This window comes from Lonchura striata, chromosome 20, assembly GCF_046129695.1.
Source record: "Lonchura striata isolate bLonStr1 chromosome 20, bLonStr1.mat, whole genome shotgun sequence".
In the NCBI taxonomy this organism is placed as follows: domain Eukaryota; kingdom Metazoa; phylum Chordata; class Aves; order Passeriformes; family Estrildidae; genus Lonchura; species Lonchura striata.
The window spans coordinates 7,595,550-7,613,050 of record NC_134622.1 but is presented as its reverse complement, the minus strand read 5'-3'; the positions used below and the strand labels follow the sequence as shown (position 1 = coordinate 7,613,050).

General features: G+C 59.8%; 2 protein-coding genes across 3 annotated transcripts in view; one reads left to right on the top strand and one right to left on the bottom strand.

The window, feature by feature from the left end:
* The window catches only part of MYO18A (myosin XVIIIA), a 36,328-nt gene extending 24,457 nt beyond the window's left edge, over positions 1–11,871 (top strand). The window contains exons 28-44 of one of the 2 annotated variants that reach the window (XM_021550879.2): positions 42–153; positions 256–383; positions 494–648; positions 1,785–1,908; positions 1,984–2,184; positions 2,476–2,586; positions 2,910–3,014; positions 3,126–3,272; positions 3,364–3,477; positions 3,622–3,738; positions 3,842–3,925; positions 4,135–4,272; positions 4,948–5,133; positions 5,216–5,355; positions 6,393–6,437; positions 7,946–8,068; positions 11,206–11,871. In XM_021550879.2, the coding sequence (XP_021406554.2) occupies positions 42–153; positions 256–383; positions 494–648; positions 1,785–1,908; positions 1,984–2,184; positions 2,476–2,586; positions 2,910–3,014; positions 3,126–3,272; positions 3,364–3,477; positions 3,622–3,738; positions 3,842–3,925; positions 4,135–4,272; positions 4,948–5,133; positions 5,216–5,355; positions 6,393–6,437; positions 7,946–8,068; positions 11,206–11,344 (2,169 nt within the window). In that variant the 3' untranslated portion in view covers positions 11,345–11,871. The remainder of the gene's footprint in view (positions 1–41; positions 154–255; positions 384–493; positions 649–1,784; positions 1,909–1,983; positions 2,185–2,475; positions 2,587–2,909; positions 3,015–3,125; positions 3,273–3,363; positions 3,478–3,621; positions 3,739–3,841; positions 3,926–4,134; positions 4,273–4,947; positions 5,134–5,215; positions 5,356–6,392; positions 6,438–7,945; positions 8,069–11,205) is intronic. The other variant, XM_077787524.1, reaches the window with a different exon arrangement.
* A 522-nt stretch (positions 11,872–12,393) lies between these two features.
* PIPOX (pipecolic acid and sarcosine oxidase) lies at positions 12,394–15,443 on the bottom strand. Its single transcript, XM_021550908.3, has 8 exons — positions 15,318–15,443; positions 14,851–14,999; positions 13,994–14,195; positions 13,696–13,878; positions 13,482–13,634; positions 13,257–13,415; positions 13,073–13,148; positions 12,394–12,977 (listed from the first exon to the last, which is right to left on the bottom strand). The coding sequence occupies exons 1-8, from the start codon at positions 15,441–15,443 to the stop codon at positions 12,847–12,849; spliced, it is 1,179 nt and encodes a 392-aa protein (XP_021406583.3). The 3' UTR covers positions 12,394–12,846.
* Positions 15,444–17,501: the final 2,058 nt, after the last annotated feature.

Genomic DNA, 17,501 nt, shown 5'->3' with positions numbered 1-17,501 from the left:
TGTCCCCCTCAAGTGCTCACCACGGCCACATCCCCTCCCAGGCCAAGTACGATGCCCTGAAGAAGCAGATGGAGTCGATGGAGATGGAGGTGATGGAGGCTCGGCTCATCCGGGCGGCCGAGCTCAATGGGGAGCTCGACGATGATGATTCAGGTACTGTCCTGACTCCAGTGCTGGCTGCTGGCACACCCTGCAGTGTCCCCTTCTCCCTGTGCCACCCCCACGGCTCCTTGGTGACCACATTGCCCCACGCAGGTGGCGAATGGCGGCTGAAATACGAGCGAGCAGTGCGGGAGATCGACTTCACCAAGAAACGGCTGCAGCAGGAGCTGGAGGACAAGCTGGAGGTGGAGCAGCAGGGCAAGAGGCAGCTGGAGCGCAAGGTGAGTGGCGGTTCAGCTCTGGGGACTCTCTGGTCCCCTCAGCATGGCTAGGACAGCAGGGACACGGTGGCATCCCAGAGCCCTCACTGCCTGCCCACCTCTGCCCACAGCTGGCAGACCTGCAGGCAGACAGCGAGGAGAGCCAGCGGGCGCTGCAGCAGCTGAAGAAGAAGTGCCAGCGCCTGGCTGCTGAGCTGCAGGACACCAAGCTGCACCTTGAGGGACAGCAGGGACGCAACCATGACCTGGAGAAGAAGCAGCGGAGGTGGGGACTGTGCGCTGGCGGTGGGGGGGGACGTGGGGGACATGCCTCTGGCGAAGTGGCATTACCATTTTAGCAGGGATCTGGGCACCTCACCAGCTCCTACTTGGCCGAGGTGTCTCCAGTGGGATGGGGCTGCCCGAGTTGGATGTGTTTGTTGTGGGGGGATCCCCATGCCCTTTTGGGGGGCCCAGAACTGAGTGATCCCATCCATGTGGGGTCCTGCCCTGTGGTGGACGCTGCTGGTGCTCTGCATCTCCACTCGGCACACGCTGCCATCCCGTCCCCTCTCCCAGCCCCAAAGTTTGCTAACGTTATTAAGCAGCAGGGACGCTTTCATCTCATTATGGTAATGATCGCACACACAAATACAGCGAGAGAATCCAATCTAATTAATTTCAATTTCCGCGGATTGGAGTCTGTGCTAATGCAGCTGTTTATTACCCAGCGCAGGGAAAAATGGGGATTAGCTGCCGAGGTGTTTAACGCAGGTCACAAACTCAAGCTCAGGGTTGTTTTCCAAGCCCCAAAGGCAGTGATTTTGGAGCAAACCCAGCTGATCCCGTCCCAGGGGCACTGGAGGAGATTGCTATGTTGCTGCCTGGCTACAGGCTGTGCTAAGCACTCCTTCAACAGGAGCTTGTGTCCCCTCTGGGGGATCACGTATCCCCTTTGGGGATGGGACTGGTGCCATGTCCTGTGGAACCCCCACACTGGGATGCAGCTGTGGGAGCCGAGGTACCACAAGAGCCCATCTCTCCTAGAGACCCCTCCATGTCCTGCTTGGCAGGTTTGGTGACCCCAGCTGCTTTGGAGTAGCCAAACCCCTGCCACTGGCAGCTACGGGCACATGCTGTCCCTGGAAAACAACTGAGCTGCTGCTGGAGTTGGTGCTGCAGGTGCTGCACTCCCCTTTAGCATGGAGTGAAGGCGTCAGGAGGAGTGTCTGAGTGACTCTGTGCCACCATGCTGGCAATTAAAGACTCATCAACAGTGTGTTCCAAACAAGCACTCAGCAGCACACCACCCTTCCCAGTGCTTGCTGCTGAGGGAAGGGGATGCTCAGTGCAGTGCCCCTGGCACAGGGCTGAGGGTCAGTCCCCGGGGTGCTGAGTGCTCACCCCACTCTCCCCATGCAGGTTTGACAGCGAGCTCTCACAGGCGCATGAGGAGGCGCAGCGGGAGCGGATGCAGCGGGAGAAGCTGAGCCGGGAGAAGGATGTGTTGGTGGCCGAGGTCTTTGGCCTCAAGCAGCTGCTGGAGGTGAGTAGCCCCCAGACCCTCCCCAGCCTCCCAGTCATGGGTGCCCCGATCTGATGGTGACCCTGTCTCTCGCAGGACAGGGACTCGGACATCGCAGGGCTGACACAGAAGGCGGAGGCGCTGGAGGCAGAGCTGCAGGACATCTCCTCCCAGGAGTCAAAGGATGAAGCCTCCCTGGCCAAGGTGAAGAAACAGCTGAGGGACCTGGAGGCGAAGGTCAAAGACCAGGAAGAGGAACTGGATGAGCAGGCTGGGACCATCCAGATGCTGGAGCAGGTACAGCGGGGAGGAGCGAGGTTTCTGGGTGGGGTGGTTTCAGGGCTGTTATTACCTGGGCCGGGCTTGCCTGGGAAGAGGAGGCGGTCGCCCTGAGCCCGGCGTCAGGCCAGGCATCGCCGCGGCCAACACGGCTCCTGGCCCTCCGTGCCATGGCCCGGCAGGTCACCATGGGGCGGGCAGCCCAGCTGGCCTCAGACCGGGGGGTTTTCAGGGTGAGTGGTGCCTGGAGAGTGGCATGGAGGGGTCCCCACATCCCCTTCACTCTGACCACATCCCCACCATTTGCAGGCGAAGCTGCGGCTGGAGATGGAGATGGAGCGGCTGCGGCAGACCCACGCCAAGGAGGTGGAGAGCCGTGATGAGGAGGTGGAGGAGATCCGGCAGTCCTGCCAGAAGAAGGTAGGGCTCGGCTGTGACCCCCTCTGCCCAGGAGGGCCTGGGATGCATCCCCATGCCCTGGCTGGGTGCTAGGAGCTGCCAGCTGGGCACCGTCATGCAGCACACGGCTCCCACACAGCGACCACAGCCCGGCTCCACCGGCCCGGCGGGTCCGACCAGTCCTGCTGCTGCCCGGGCCGGCGCACGCCGGGCTTGGTGCCTCTGGTTGCGCAAACACCCAGCTGGTGGGGTCACACAGTGTCTCCAGGGTGTGGGGACACGTGAGGAGGGGGTCATGACCCCTCCCCGCTGCCCTGACCACCTGCCCCCTGGCTGTCCCCCAGCTGAAGCAGATGGAGGTGCAGCTGGAGGAGGAGTACGAGGACAAGCAGAAGGTGCTGAGAGAGAAGCGGGAGCTGGAGAGCAAGTTATCTGCTGTCAGCGAGCAGGTGGGGTGAAGGGCAGCTGGGCACCTGCCTTGCTTTGGGGACCCTGAGGTGGCTGTGGTGGGCTGGGCACCCCTCTGGTGTGGAACGGTGGCAAAGTTTCCCCTGCCACAGGCCAACCAGCGGGACTTTGAGACGGAAAAGCGCCTGCGCCGAGACCTGAAGAGAACAAAGGCATTGCTGGCTGATGCTCAGATCATGCTGGACCACCTGAAAAACAATGCACCCAGCAAGAGGGAGATCACCCAGCTCAAGAATCAGGTGTGCATCTAGACACTCCTCGTCCTGCAGGCTTTGAGGGACACAGGGTGTTCCCTGTTCCCTGGCCAGGCACTGAGCTATATCCCTGCAGCTGGAAGAGTCGGAGTTCACTTGTGCAGCTGCTGTCAAGGCCCGCAAATCCATGGAGGTGGAGATCGAGGACCTCCATCTGCAGATCGATGACCTTGCCAAGGCCAAGGCAGCGGTGAGTGGGTTTGAGTTGTGATGAACCATGGTGGGACCATGCCCCATTTGCACTCAGGGTGGCCCCACGCTGTTTGGAGTGGGTTTGGAGGGCGAGTGCCCCATTTTTGGGATGCAGTGGGAGACGTGTGTGTTCTCCCTGCAGCTGGAGGAGCAGCTGAGCCGTCTGCAACGGGAAAAGAACGAAGTGCAGAGCCGGCTGGAGGAGGACCAGGAGGACATGAATGAGCTGATGAAGAAGCACAAGGCAGCTGTGGCCCAGGTGAAGTGGGAACAGCAGCTGCACCCAACCCCACCCCCTCAAGATGTCTCTCTTAAAGCCAGTGCAGTGGGATCCCCACTTATGGCCTTGATGTGTCCTGCAGGCATCCCGGGACCTGGCACAGATGAATGACCTCCAGGCACAGCTGGAGGAGGTCAGCAAGGAGAAGCAGGAGCTGCAGGAGAAGGTGAGGATGCACCCTGGGACAATGGGGGGCACCGGACACCTGCTGCCCACACCATGTGGGAGTGCCCTGCACCATGGGGGTGCAGAGCAGTCCAGTGGGAAGCTCTCCATCAGGATGGGAGCAGCATGGCCAGCAGCTCTCCTCCAGGACAGCGTGGCAGTGGGGGCAGGATGATTGTGGTTGAGGCTGAGGCTGTGCCCTCCCCGCAGCTGCAAGGTCTGCAGAGCCAGCTGGAGTTCCTGGAGCAATCCATGGTGGACAAGTCGCTGGTGAGCCGGCAGGAGGCCAAGATCCGCGAGCTGGAGACCAGGCTGGAGTTTGAGAGGACTCAAGTCAAGCGCCTAGAGGTAGTCATGGGGCTTTCCCTCTGCTCCAGCCGGGACAGGGGTGCAGCAGGACCATAACGAAGCTGCCTGAGAGTTTTCTGAGTGCCTCCCCTCCCCACGACCCCCCACGCTACAACCCTCCCGCTCTGGCAGCCCAGCCCTGTCTCCACAGGGAAGGCTCCCTGCGAGCACTGATAACAGTAATCCACCGCCCAGCCCGGCAAAGTGCTGCTCTTTCCCTGCATCGACTTAGGGAAATTATAGACTCCCCAGTCCCGCGAACGCAGCCTGTTTTATATTCTGCCTCCGCAGCTCTGCCGGGGAGCGCGGCAGCTTAGCTCTCCTCTTCATATTTTCCAAGCTATTATTTCCTTCTCCACTCTCTCTGCCGGGGCCATAAATATGCAGCGGCTGGCTCAGTGGCTGGGGGAGAACAGAAGCTATTTTTTCCCTACGTTACATGTTTTAATTACTTCACACACAGTTAAATCTATTTTTCCAATTCAACAAAGCCCTTGCTGTTGTTCTGCCCCTTCCCTGGCCCTGGGAGGGGGTGGTTTCTCCTCCATCTCCTTGTGTAAATCGATGGGAGTGGGATCCATCCTTGCATCATATGCTGACGGTGTTGGGGTGAGGGTGGATCTTCAGGGTGAGAGGTCCATGGGGGGGATTTGGGGTGACCCCGCTGCTCGTCAGAGCCTGGCCACGCGGCTGAAGGAGAACATGGAGAAGCTGACGGAGGAGCGGGATCAGCGCGCAGCCGCCGAGAACCGGGAGAAGGAGCAGAACAAGCGGCTGCAGCGGCAGCTCCGTGATGTCAAGGAGGAGATGGGCGAGCTGGCCAAGAAGGAGGCAGAAGCCAGCCGCAAGAAGCATGAGCTGGTGAGGAACCCGTGATAGGGCCAGGCAGGGCACAAGGGGATGTTCCCTGAGGAATGTGGCTCATCCCACTTGCTCCCCGCAGGAGATGGACCTGGAGAGTCTGGAAGCTGCCAACCAGAGCCTGCAGTCAGACCTGAAGCTGGCCTTCAAGCGCATCGGGGACCTGCAGGCAGCCATCGAGGATGAGATGGAGAGTGACAGCAATGAGGACCTCATCAATAGGTGAGAGACAAGGCCTGGCTCTCCTGCATCCCTGGGGGTCACCGCTTCCCCTTGCCACTTCAGAAATGCCACAGGGACCCCTTGGCTCTGCCTGCCCTGGCAGGATGCTGTCTGTGCATCCATCCATGCATCGTGCACACGTGCATCTGTCCATGCCCCTGTGTCTGTCGGTCCATGCATCGGGCACCTGTGCACACAGGCATCAGTCCATGCATCTGTGCATCCATCCCTCCGTCCACCCGCAGCCCCCATGAGCTTCAACCACTTGTGGAGGTGCCTGAAATGCATCCAGGATCCTGCCAGCTGGCTGGAAACAGCCCAGGAAGCCCCAGGAGCCAGGGCAGCACAAGCTGGCAGGAGGTTTGGGATGCTGGGATCCAGCCCAGCCCAGGATAGAATTGTAGAATCATACAATTGTTTAGGTTGGGAAAGACCTCTGAGATAATCGACTCCAGCCATTAACTCAGCACTGCCATGTTAGCACTAAATCATGTCCCCAAGTGCCACATCCACACATGTTTTTTTATGTTTCCAGGCAATGACTCCACCACTTCCCTGGACAACCTGTTAAAATGCCTGACCACCCTTTTGGTGAAGAAATTTTCCCTAATATCCAATCTAAACCTCCCATGGCACAACTTGAAGCCATGGCCTCTTGTCTTAGCGCTTTTTCCTTGGGAGTAGTGCCTGACCCCCCTGGAGTGAAAAAGTGCCCCGTGATTCTCCTTTTCTCCAGGCTGAGTCCCCCCAGCTCCCTCAATTGCTCCTCATCAGATTTGTGTTCCAGACCATTCCTCAGCTTTGTTGCCTTTCCTTGGATATGCTTCAGCACCCAACCTGGGATGCTGGGATCCAGCTGGGTGCAATCCCACTCCAGGGGCACAGGGCAGCCTCACCTCCCTCCCCAGACCCTTCCCCATAATTTAATTTGCCCACCCACTTGGTCTTTTTTTTTTTTTTTTAATTTTACTTCCGTTTAATTTCTTTTCTGTTGTGTTTCTCCCCCCTCCGACCCTGCCCCCTCCAACCCCTCCCAGTTTGCAGGACATGGTGGCAAAGTATCAGAAAAGAAAGAGTAAAATGTGAGGAGCATCTCTTTCCTTCCTCCCCTCCCCTAACCCCCACCTCACCCCCAGGGGCCGGGGTCCCGCATGCCACTGGCCCAACTCTGCATGCCCTAACAGCACCCACGGCACGCACATAACCACATCCCGTGCATGGGGACGGGATGAGCCCCTGGGATGGGGTGGGGGGGTGATGCTCTGCCGTGGCTGATGACAAATGTGGCAGCTTGTGGCAGCAATGGAGCCCTGCTGCCACTAATTAATACCCCACCCATGGTCGCTGCCACGACCCGGGTCCTGCTTAACTAACGGCACGTTTGCCTGGACACAAACTGTGTTTGATGTGGAGCTTAATTCCATTGGTTAGAAAACCTTAGCTGCCCCTAGGGCTTGTTTTTTGGGGCTCATTGGGGTTGTTTTTTTTTTTTGGTGCCATTCTGTGGTTTTTTTGTTGGTGTTTTTTTTCCCCCAAGCCCAGCGTTGCCTGGATGTATTGCAGGGGAGGGAGATGCGCAGGATGGAGAGCGGCTCGTTGCTCTGAATTTAAAAAGAGAAGGATTCATACACAGGGTCTATCCAGGCTTGTCCCTGGTGCTGTTTGCCTTCATTCCCAGGCAGGGAATAAGCCCAGAACCAGGCAGATAAAAGGCCATTTAAGATTCTATGATACATCCCATCCCTTCCTTGGAGTGGCCTGGTGGGAGCGGGGTGGCGAGAGGGGACCACACTGCTTCAATTTCCCTATAGATCCCGACGGTGCTGCCATAGCCCTAATGAAAGCAGTAAGCGGCGAGGTATTAAGAGAGATTTATTCAGGGATGCTTTTAACGTGGAGGAATGGATTTTGCAATGCAGACAGCACCTTCTTTCTAAAGGCAATCAATATGGTTACGAACGGCCGTTATAAATTAGATGGTTTAAGCCAGATAGGACTTTTTTTACGCCGAGACGTAAATCAGGGGCTCTCGGGCACGGCAGGGCTGTAAATCTGCCCGCTGTGCTCCCGCGCCCGCCGTGCCAGAGCCGTTTCTGTTCCGCCTGCTAAACTCCTGTTTACCCGGGGCCATCAGCATTGCTCTTCCTTGCTGTAATTCTGCGCTCCACGGCAGCCTATAAAATGAACCCACTTATTTCCTTCCCGATCCCGGAGCCTGAAATCTCCTGTGTTTCTGGAGCTGTGCCCTGCCTGCTGCCCCAAAGCCAGGCCTTGCTGTCTCCAGCTCTGGAGCTGTGCAGTGACAGGGAGATGTTGGGCAGAGGGTGCAGGAGCCTCTTGGGCAGCCTTAGGGGTGGTTTGGGGGTGCTTCAGGGAGCCCCTGGCTTGCAGGTTGAGCTATGTGCGTGCAGATTATGTCTCAAAAATGGAGCAAACCATAGGATGGGGTTTCACCCATGCCAGGGTACACAGGCAGTGGGTGCTGGAGGGGTTCAGTGCCTTCCAGTGCACTTCCATCTCTCCAGCACCCAAAAACTCACTGCCTTTTGCTGACCTTGCTTTCTTCCACCCTGACCCACTCCTCTGGCAGTGATGGTGACTCAGATGTGGACTCGGAGCTGGAGGAGCGCGTGGATGGGGTGAAGTCTTGGCTCTCCAAGAACAAAGGCTCCTCCAAAGCGCTCTCAGATGATGGCAGCCTGAAGGGCAGCAGGTGGGTGCAGAGCTGGGCATGGGGCTGACAGGCAGAGGACAGGCTGAGCTGTGCTGGGACATGGATAGGGCTGGGTGGGTGCCTGTGGGATGTGGCATTTCATGCTGTGTTCCCAGGTGGTGCTTGTGTGGATGGCCAGGGAAGGGTTAATGCTGGTGAGCGGCTCAGTCTTCACTGGGGACACGAATCCCCCCACCCAGGGGGAACTCCCTGGTCCCCCTTCCTTCATCCCACCATGGAGGACTATGGGGCATCCACAGCCCCAAGCCCATCTGCCTCCCCAGGGCTTGCAGTGCTGGCCTTTAGCTCTAGCTCTATGCAGCACTCCATCTCTCCAGGACCGATTCCCTGCTCCATCCTGCCCTCCTCTGCAGCCCCACCCCATCCCTCCCCACACTTCTCAGAAAATGCTGGCAGAGGTGGGGAACGTGCCCAGGTGCACCCACGGCATGAGGCTGAGGCACACAGCCCCACTCCCCCTAGGAAAACGCTTTCCTGCTGAGTGCAGATTGCTTTTATCCAAACCCAATTTCCTAGCAGGGCTCCAGGAGTCCCAGGGGACTCCCTCCCTCTGCCGAGCAGGGGGGAAAGATCTGAGCTGGTTTCTGTTAATTGGTTTAATTTATTCAGCGGTGCAGATGTAAAACATTTTGTTATTGGAGATAATTCCACCTTTTCTGAAGTCGGGAATCAAACGCAGCGGCTCCAGGTAGCCGACAATGAAATAAATTGAAGGCAACGCTTTTAAGGGGAATCAAAGTGCTGGGCTAGAACAATTCCCCCATTTACATGACATTTTTTTCCACGATGCCATTTCCCGCTGACGCAAATTGCCGAGGCCGCCTCGCCGGCCCCTCCTTCGCCCGCTCATCTCCGTGTCTCTCTTGTCTCCCCGGTGCGTGCGGGCCGCGGCGCCGCGCCGCAGGTCAGCCCCGCCGGACGGCCCCGAGCCCGAGGAGCGGCCGCTGTCGGTGTTGAGCTCCCTCAGCTACAGGAAGCGGCCGGGCCTCAAGGACTCCATAGGCGGCCTCGGGGATGAGCAGACGCTGTTCAGCGCCCTGGGCGAGCGGCCGCCTTCCCCCGAGCGCCCTCCGCGCCGGGCGGCCCGCGGCGGCGAGCCCCAGGACCGGGCGGCCGTCATCGCCCGCGCCTTCGCCGACGCCAGCGGCCGGGCTCGCCAAGGGCTGGACAAGCGGTGGTCCCTCTCGGCCACCGACGTAGAGAAAGCCTCTGTCGCCTCCGCCCCAGTGAGCCGCGTCTCCTCCGCCTCCTGGCGCGGGCTGGAGGACGGCGATGATGGGGACGAGGGATGCTCGGTGCTGAGCTTCGCCCTCTCCAGCCCCGGCAGCTTGCGGAGCCGGCGCGGGGGCCCCGAGGGCCGCCCCGAGTCGCGGCTCTCCCTGGCCCGCAGCCGCCTGGATGAGGCGGACGAGGGGTCCCGCGGGCAGCCGCTCTTGGGGCGCAGCTTCTCTGTGCCCCCGCGGCCCCGCAGCGCGGCCTCCGAGGAGGAAGGTCCTGGGGATGCCCATCCCGTGCGGCACCGCTCCTACCTGGACCCCGACCTGGAAGCCGCCATCCAAGAGGTGCTGAGCTACCGCCCGCTGCAAGCCAGGGGCTACTCCAGCCCCGACTCGGGGGACGACGGCCGGAGTGTCCGCAGCGTCCGGAGTGTCCGGAGTGCGGCCCCCCTGGGCGCCGCTGACCGCCCCTCCGGCAGCCTGCGCCGCTCCGCGTCCGCCCTCGACTTCTCCCGGCACACTTGCCGGTGCCGCAGCAGCTCGGGCTCCTCGGAGGAAGAGGAGGAGCAGAAGAAGAAGAGCTCCAAGAAGCGCGCCAAGAAAAGCAAGAAGAAATCCAAGAAGAAGAAGAAGAAGCAGCAGTCCTCATCCGAGTCCAGTTCCTCCTCCGAGTCGTCCTCCGGCTCCACCAGCTCCTACCGCAGCACCTCCAGTGTCAAGAAGGGCCCGCGGGGGGCGGGGAGCGAGGAGCCGACACGTCCTGCCCGCGGGAAGAAGGAGGAGAAGCAGCGGAAAAAGCAGGTGGACAACCTGATGATGAAGTACCTGTACCGTCCCGAGAGCGACTGAGGCAGGAGGTGGGAGCGGTGTGTGCCGTGCAGCATGAGCCTCCCCGTGTGCCACTAACCGCTCGCCCTAACCCTCTCCTGACTCCGGAGTTCTCCGCCCGCATGGGGCGCCCCGGGATGGGGCAGCCCTCTGTGCCTGCAGCAGCCCTGCTTTGGGCATCTCCATCCGTGGGGAGATCCCCGGCATGGCCGCAGCGGGACCGGCGGCTGCCCATGCTGCCAGGACTCAGCGTGGTCAGGATTAGCACTGCGAGACACCAGGAAGTGCTAATCCCTTCCTGGCTCTCCAGCCATCGGCCGGGACACATCTGGATTTATTCCTTCAGGAAATGTTTAAGGGTTTGATGGGTACAGCCCCCAGGAGCAGAGGGGAGTGGGATGGGTACTAACATGCACCCAATGAAGTGTGTGAGCATGGGGGGAGGCAGCAGCCATGGTTGGGGGGACCAAGGCTGGGCTGCTGGAGCTCAGAGTTGCCCTGTGCCCTGTGTTGGGTGCCTGTGATGGGAATTTGGAGTGCATCAAGCTGCAGGACTCTGAAGCTCTGCACACTGATGCAGAGAGGGTGTGCTTGGGCTCGCTGGCAGCAATTTCAGAGCAGGCTTCGTCCTTTCTGATGGCTGAATAGGAGAGTGGCTGGAGGAAGGGAAAGAAGCCTTTTGGAAATGTGGTTGCCTTGGGCTGTCTGTCCCAGAGGAAGGGAAGCAACACTCCCAGCCCTGGGCTCGGGTACAGGCAGGACCCTCAGGGTGTCTGGGAGAACTGGTGTTGGCATTCAGGGCCACCAGCCTTTTCTTGGGCAGGCTCAGCTCGGCCCCACTGCAGAGCAGGGGCTCAGCTCAGCGCAGCGAGGAGTTGTTTGCAGTGACGCATGTCCCAAATATCTCGGAAAGAATAAAAAAGGAGGCAATCAAGGCTCCATCCAGCTGGCTGCCAGCGTGCTGGCTCACCGCAGCTCCCGCTGCAGCCGGAGGGGAGTTGTGCTCAGCAGCCAAGCCATGCTGGAACATGGAGCCCCTCATCACCCCCCTGACCCTGCTCTCTCCCACAGCCCCACGAGCTCCCGGCACACCTTCACCTACGACAGATGGGACGATGAGCAGGACGCCGGGGACAGCACACGTCGCTCCTCCCGCAGCTCCCCCAGTGCCAGCGAGGCGGAGAGCCGGGCTGCCGAGACCCCCGCCTAGCCCCCCACCACCGCTTCCACCGCCCCGGGAACACTCGGCTCCGGGGGTCGCCCCGGACAGTCGGTATTTCTTCTGCACGGGGTTGGGGGGGACACACGCAGCCGCCCCCCGGCTCCAGCCATGGGAGGAGCAGCCCGGCCGGCTCGCTGGCTGCACCCCCCACCCTCCCACCTCCTGTCTGTCCCTGGCGGCGGAGTCGGCTGCTCCGGCACCCGGGATTTATTCCTCAGTGCCTGCTGGCACCTTGTTTTATAACTTAAACTCCCCCCTTCGGCGCCCTGCCGTCCTCTTACTCCCCTTTTAGTTGAGCCAAAGACGTCTCTCGCTGGCCGGGCCCTGGGGAGCAGCCACCTGGCAGCCGGGGAGGGGACATGGGGAGAGGGTCCCCACGTGCCCACCTGGGTTTTTGTGACCCCCCCAGCCCCCCACCTCTGCCTGGCTGTTTTGCACTAGCCCAGCTGTGCATCTTCCCCCACCCCCTTTACTTTCAGTATGAAAATAAACGTCATTTCTGGCTGGTGATAGTGGCTGCCGCCTGCTCCCTGTGCCTGGGGGGTCTCCCCGTTTTGGGGGGAGGGGGGTGTTTGCATGGTGGAAGGGTCTGATGGAATGCATCCAGCCCCAGCAAGGATTCAGGGCTTCAGGGAAGGGCCAAGTCTGGCCTCTTCCCTGAGCCTGCTGCACCCATGGGTGCTGGGGAGGGGAGTGGGGTGGGGGGAAGCCCTCCTGGGTGCCAGTGCTGAATCATTTATCAATCTTCATAAATATGCAGATGAGCAGCGGGACAGAGCCTCTGCCCGCTGGCGCTAAATAATTAACGCGGAGGAGATGATGATGTGCATTGCTGGCTGCCTGCAGGCAGCCTCAGCCCTGGCCCTGTGCTGTCCCCGTGCCACGTGCTGTGCCCTGCACCTGGCCCCAGGGACACTCTGCACCCTGGGGACCCCCCTCCCTCCTTGGCAGGCTGTTTCCCTTTCCCCACTATCTCCTGGAAGCACACAGGCCAAGCCCGGTGCTCGCTGCCATAAAGCCACGCTGCACTAATGCGCTTTCATTAAGTGGGAGCGATCTAATGATAATAAAATGGCACATTTAACATTAAAACATTTAACTTGACTCCTAAGCGAGTGTGTCTCTCCGCGCTGCTCCTGCTCCATCTTCATGAGGCTGACAAAGCTTCTTAATTTGTTCCCCAGGAGTGGGTGCTTGGTAGAGATGGCTTGGCACCGCATGGCATGGGGGTGCTGGGATGCTGCGATGCGGGGAGGCAGGGTACCAGGATGCAGGGATGTGGGGAAGCAAGGATGCAGAGGTGCTGGGATGGTGGAATATGGGGACATGGCAATGCAGGGCATCCGGGGTGTGGGGTTGGAGGAATGCAGCATGTTGGGAGTTCCCGGGGTACATGGAGATGGAGGTGTACTGTGTGTGAGGACACTGGGATGCAGGGACACAGCTGCAGGCCAGTGTGATGCCATGGGGGCACATCTGGAGCCCCACGCCTACTGTGCAGCCCCAAGCACACCGGGGAAACGAGTGATGGCAAAGTGAGCCATGTTGTAGGATGGCTCCTCGCCCAGGCTCAGCTCACACAGCAACTTCCCCACCACTGGTGCCAGCTTGAACCCATGGCCTGTGGGAAGGAGAGGGAAGGTGGGGACACAACCATCCCCACGACCCTGGACAGCTCTGGGGTGCTGGGCTGGGGGGGTGGCTGCCCTCGCCTACCTGAGAAGCCAGCACCAATAACAATGTTGCTGAACTTGGGGTGCCGGTCCAGGATGAAATCTTCATCTGGAGTGTTCTGGGGAGCCAGGGAGTGAAGGTGAGGGGACAGGGTGGGGTCCACCTTGGGGTGGAGGAAGGCTCGGGACCCCAAATGCCTGGATCTGAGCCCTGGGGAGGGTCTCACCGTGTAGAGGCAGGTCTCCATCACCGCTGGCTGGGTCTCCAGCCCGGGCAGGTAGCTGCTGATGAAGCTGCTCAGAACGGCGATGTCAGGGTGGGGGGCACTCGAGGGGGCCTGATCCCGCTTCTCTGGGTCAGTGGGGCTGCCATGGTGGTGGCACACCTGGAGGACAACTGGTGAGGGTGAGCTGGTTAGGGAATCCCCCACCTTCAGCTGTGCCCTGCTCACCTTCATCAGACCTGGGTACTCAATGGAGGGCAGCCCGTAGATGCCATGGGGGGCTTGGCTCAGCCCCAGGGTCAAGAAGCAGGGACTGACACTGCCCAAGCCGGCGCTCCCAGGTTGCTTCTCCCTCCAGTAGCAGACATCGATGCGCAGGGGCTGGAATCACTCCATTAGCTCTGGCCACGACGCTGCCACCCCCTGTGCCACCAACCTTTACCTGCAGTGGCAGGCGGAGACCCAGCTGTTCCACGAAAGCACCAGTCCACGCTCCAGCCGTGATGATGAGCCGGGGGGCTTTGTACACGCCAGCAGTGGTGGTGACAGTGACCGTGGCCCCAGGTTCGATGTGCAGCACCTTCTCCCCGTCCCGCAGGGTGCCCCCGTGTCGGCGAAAGACATCCTGGGTGGGGAGAGTGACAGGAGGTGGCTGCGAGGACAGAGCCAGGGGACCCCCATCCCATCCCAAACCATCCCATGTCAATCCCAAAGCATTCCAGCCTCTCAGCAGCACCTACCTGCACTGCCTGCAGTGCCCGGCCAGCGAAGAGCACCCCGGCAGTGCTGTCCACCAGGGCCACCTGGCCAGCTGGCAGCCGGAAGCCAGGGAAGCGCTGGGCCAGCGCCGCGGAGTCAAGGACCTCGTCAACACCCAGGCTCCTCCTGCAGGCCTCCAGCTCCGGCGCTCCCGGCGGCCCCAGCAGCACCAGTCCCGTCTGCCTGCATCCCACCAGACAGGTCAGCTCATCCTGCTCCCCCTCCCTGCATGGACCCCCAGCTTGTTTTGCCCCTGGGGGAAACTGAGGCACGGTGATGCGTGGGATGTGCTACACCCTGGTGCTGCACAGTGGGTTGTAGGGGACAAGGGCAGAGTGAGATGCGTGGGGAGGGTGTGGACACTGACATCACACTCTGCCCCCTAAATACAGCAAGCGCCATCAGCCCTGACCCCGGCACAGGCACCGGAGGCTCATTTAGATGTTCATTTCCTTAATGACATTTCCTTCGTGGAGCCCCGTAAATTACCAGGAACTGGCAGCAGCCTGCCAAGGGAGCCGCATCCCACCCAAAGGTCAGCGCCTCCAGTCGAGCGAGGAGGGGACGGTGCGGCAGTGGCTGCGTCCCTGTCCCCATCACCTGCAGAGGCTGGTGTCGCCCCTGTCCCCATCACCTGCAGAGTGTGGTGCCGTCCCTGTCCCCATCAACTGCAGAGGGTGGTGCCGTCCCTGTCCCCATCACCTGCAGAGGATGGTGCCGCCCCTGTCCCCATCACCTGCAGAAGGTGGTGCCGCCCCTGTCCCCATCACCTGCAGAGGGTGGTGCCGTCCCTGTCCCCATCACCTGCAGAATGTGGTGCCGTCCCTGTCCCCATCACCTGCAGAGGGTGGTGCCAGTCTCGGCCTCCAGCTGCTGCCAGCGGCGGAAGCAGTCGGGCATCATGCGGGAGTAGTACTCCTGGGGGTAGGCGCTGCGGATGATGCGGCTCTGCCCGTGAGAGCTGCCCCGAGAGTGGGGCAGGAGGAACTGTAAGGCAGAGAGGACATGGGTGTGACCACAGACACTGCCACCCTCAACGCCACCACGTGCACCAGCGCCCTGCGGCAGTGGGCACCTTGGGGACACAGCCTATCCTGCCAACCACGGCACCGGGAAACAGCAGGGAACGGGGATCCTGGCGCTGGGGACAGGAGGGTCTTGGCACCAGGGACAGGGGCTGCTGGCACTGGGGACTGCAGTGCTGGCAGTGGCTCTGCTCCGTGCCGCGGTGGAGGGCAGCCAGGTCTGCAGGCACCCGGCCCAGCCTGTTGGGAACGGGGACGTGGCAGAATGGGGTCACCATACCTGCTCCAGCAGCAGAGTGTCCTTGTGGCGCTGGGCCAGGTGGTAGGCAGTGAAGGAGCCCTGGATGCCGGCCCCGATGACAATGACATCGTAGGTGGACTTCTGGGGCTGGCTGGGGGCAGCCATGTCCTTGTCCCTGCTGCTGTCTCTGTGGCTGATGGGAGCTGAGCTAAGGGGAGGAACGGGGCAGAGTCCAGCCCAGCCGAGCGGGTGGCCACTGCCAGCTCTGTGGGGACACACAGGGGCCATGCTCTTCCTACCCCTTGAGGCTGGCCAGCCACGAATATTCTCATTCCCCACCAACGCTAACCCCTGGTCCCACCAGGGCAGGCAGCTCAGCTGCCATAGATGTGAAGAAAACCACTTCCAATAATTCGCCCTTTCCACTGGCCACTGCTGGCTCCAGCTGTGGTGTGACACAGGGCTTCCATTTGTGTGCCAATGGGAACCCCCCCCTTGCTTCCAGGCAAATAGGGCTTTTTTTCCCTCCAGCACAATTTATTACAGCCATAAACCATTTTGTCGCCATCTTTTGTTGTTATTTTTTTAACGGGAGATAGGGGTGATTTAGGGCTCACCAGAGCTGCCAGGATATGGCATGGTGGATTTTGCAAATCTGTAAAATTTTGGGTGTGACTGGGGTTTGGGAACAATGCCTTGGAGTGGGGGATAACCCAGGCAGGGGCTGCCAGTTTTGCCCACTGCTGCCACTGTCCCGTGCTGCCTGACAGCTAATTAGGGGAATTAATTTACTCGGGCTTCTGCGGTGTAAAAGGCATTATTTACTGGTTAATTGTCGTTATTACAAAATGCTAAAGACCATTATTTATTTTGCCACTTGCCTGTGGTGATGAATGAAGCACTGGGGAGCACTGGAGGCTCTCACCAGGACACAGGGACACCCCAACATTGTGCAAAGGCAGACCTGGCAGCTCGCAGTGGTGGGGAGGTGAGAGGAGGAGGATGGGCAGCACGGGCAGAGGTTGGGGTGCCCCCCAGACCCCTCATCCACCCCACTGCCCGTGAGCACTGCTGCAGTGAGTGCATCCCAGTCTCAGCATCACCACCATGCCCAGGGCTCTGCATCGCAGAGGGCCCCGTTAAATCAGCACATCCTCTCTCGCCTTTGATGTTACAAATAATTCAGCAATTTCCCTGGGTTTCAGCTGACTTTTTTTTTGCTTTGAATAGCCCCTGTACTTGCTCTTCCTTTTTTGCTGGAAAGATGGAGAATAATTAATTATCCGTGAAACGTTAAATGGTAAAAATGAACTCCTCTCCCCTTAGCAGTGTGGTAATAGAACGGATGGAAAAGCCTTGCTTGTGAGGTTCCAGAGAAGGTGAGACCTTTGGTGGGACACGAGTCACCATCCCCAGGGCTCTGTGGGTCCCCTCAAGTCATTGCTTTTGTTCTGCAGGTGACTCCAACCAGTGCTAAACCCAGGCATCAGGGAGGTCTGCACCCCCAAAGACCAAAAGCAGCTGCAGGACCTCAACTTGCCTTAGGGTGTATTTTTGGGGGGGTCCCCCCAGCCCTGTGCCAAGGTCTCCATCATCCCTGCCATGTCCTCTTCACCTGGGTTTATACTGACTGGAGGCAGTGCTTGTGGCAGCAAAAAATCCATTTCCCTAAACAGCTGGTGTAGGTCAGAAGAGCTCAGTAAAAATGAAATATTCCCTTTATGGGCTGGGTGGATGGATGGGAAAACTCGGGGCTGGCAATGGCATGGGGAGGGGGAAATGGGGGCTTGGGAAATTGCCTGGCACAGGCTGTGGAGCTCAGACTCACGTGGCACTGGAAAAATGGGAAACAAGGAACTTTGGCCGAGGCTGGGCAAGGATCAGATGCAATTTGAAAGGTGCTAGACTGCACCCACTGCACCCTTTTCATCCACTGTACAGTGGGACAGACGTATCCCAAAATCCCATCATCCATCTATGCTGGCCTCATTTTTCACCAAGCACAAACCAACACTTAAAAAAGATTTAGGGAGCAATGCTGTTCCCCAGGGGGCCGAGGCAAACACGGCATCCTTCTCTCCCAGCTGCAACATTTTGGCTCCACGCACGCTCACCCCCATTTTCCTCCCCGGACCTCTCCATTCCCAATCCTTTGATGGCACCTGCAAAGAATTGTTTGTTTTCTGTCAAAAGCAACAGCGGCTGAAGTCAGCCCCTCATTAG

Bases quoted from the DNA above. Each gene is read 5' to 3' on its own strand.
- PIPOX (XM_021550908.3), bottom strand. From the start codon at position 15,443: ATGGCTGCCCCCAGCCAGCCCCAGAAGTCCACCTACGATGTCATTGTC. The intron at 13,635-13,695 runs GTAAAGGTTGGT...GAGTGATTCCAG, and splicing joins GTCTCCGCCTGCCACTGCAG to CCCCTGCGCATCGATGTCTG. The intron at 13,149-13,256 runs GTGAGACCCTCC...CTGGCTCCCCAG, and splicing joins TGGAGACCTGCCTCTACACG to AACACTCCAGATGAAGATTT.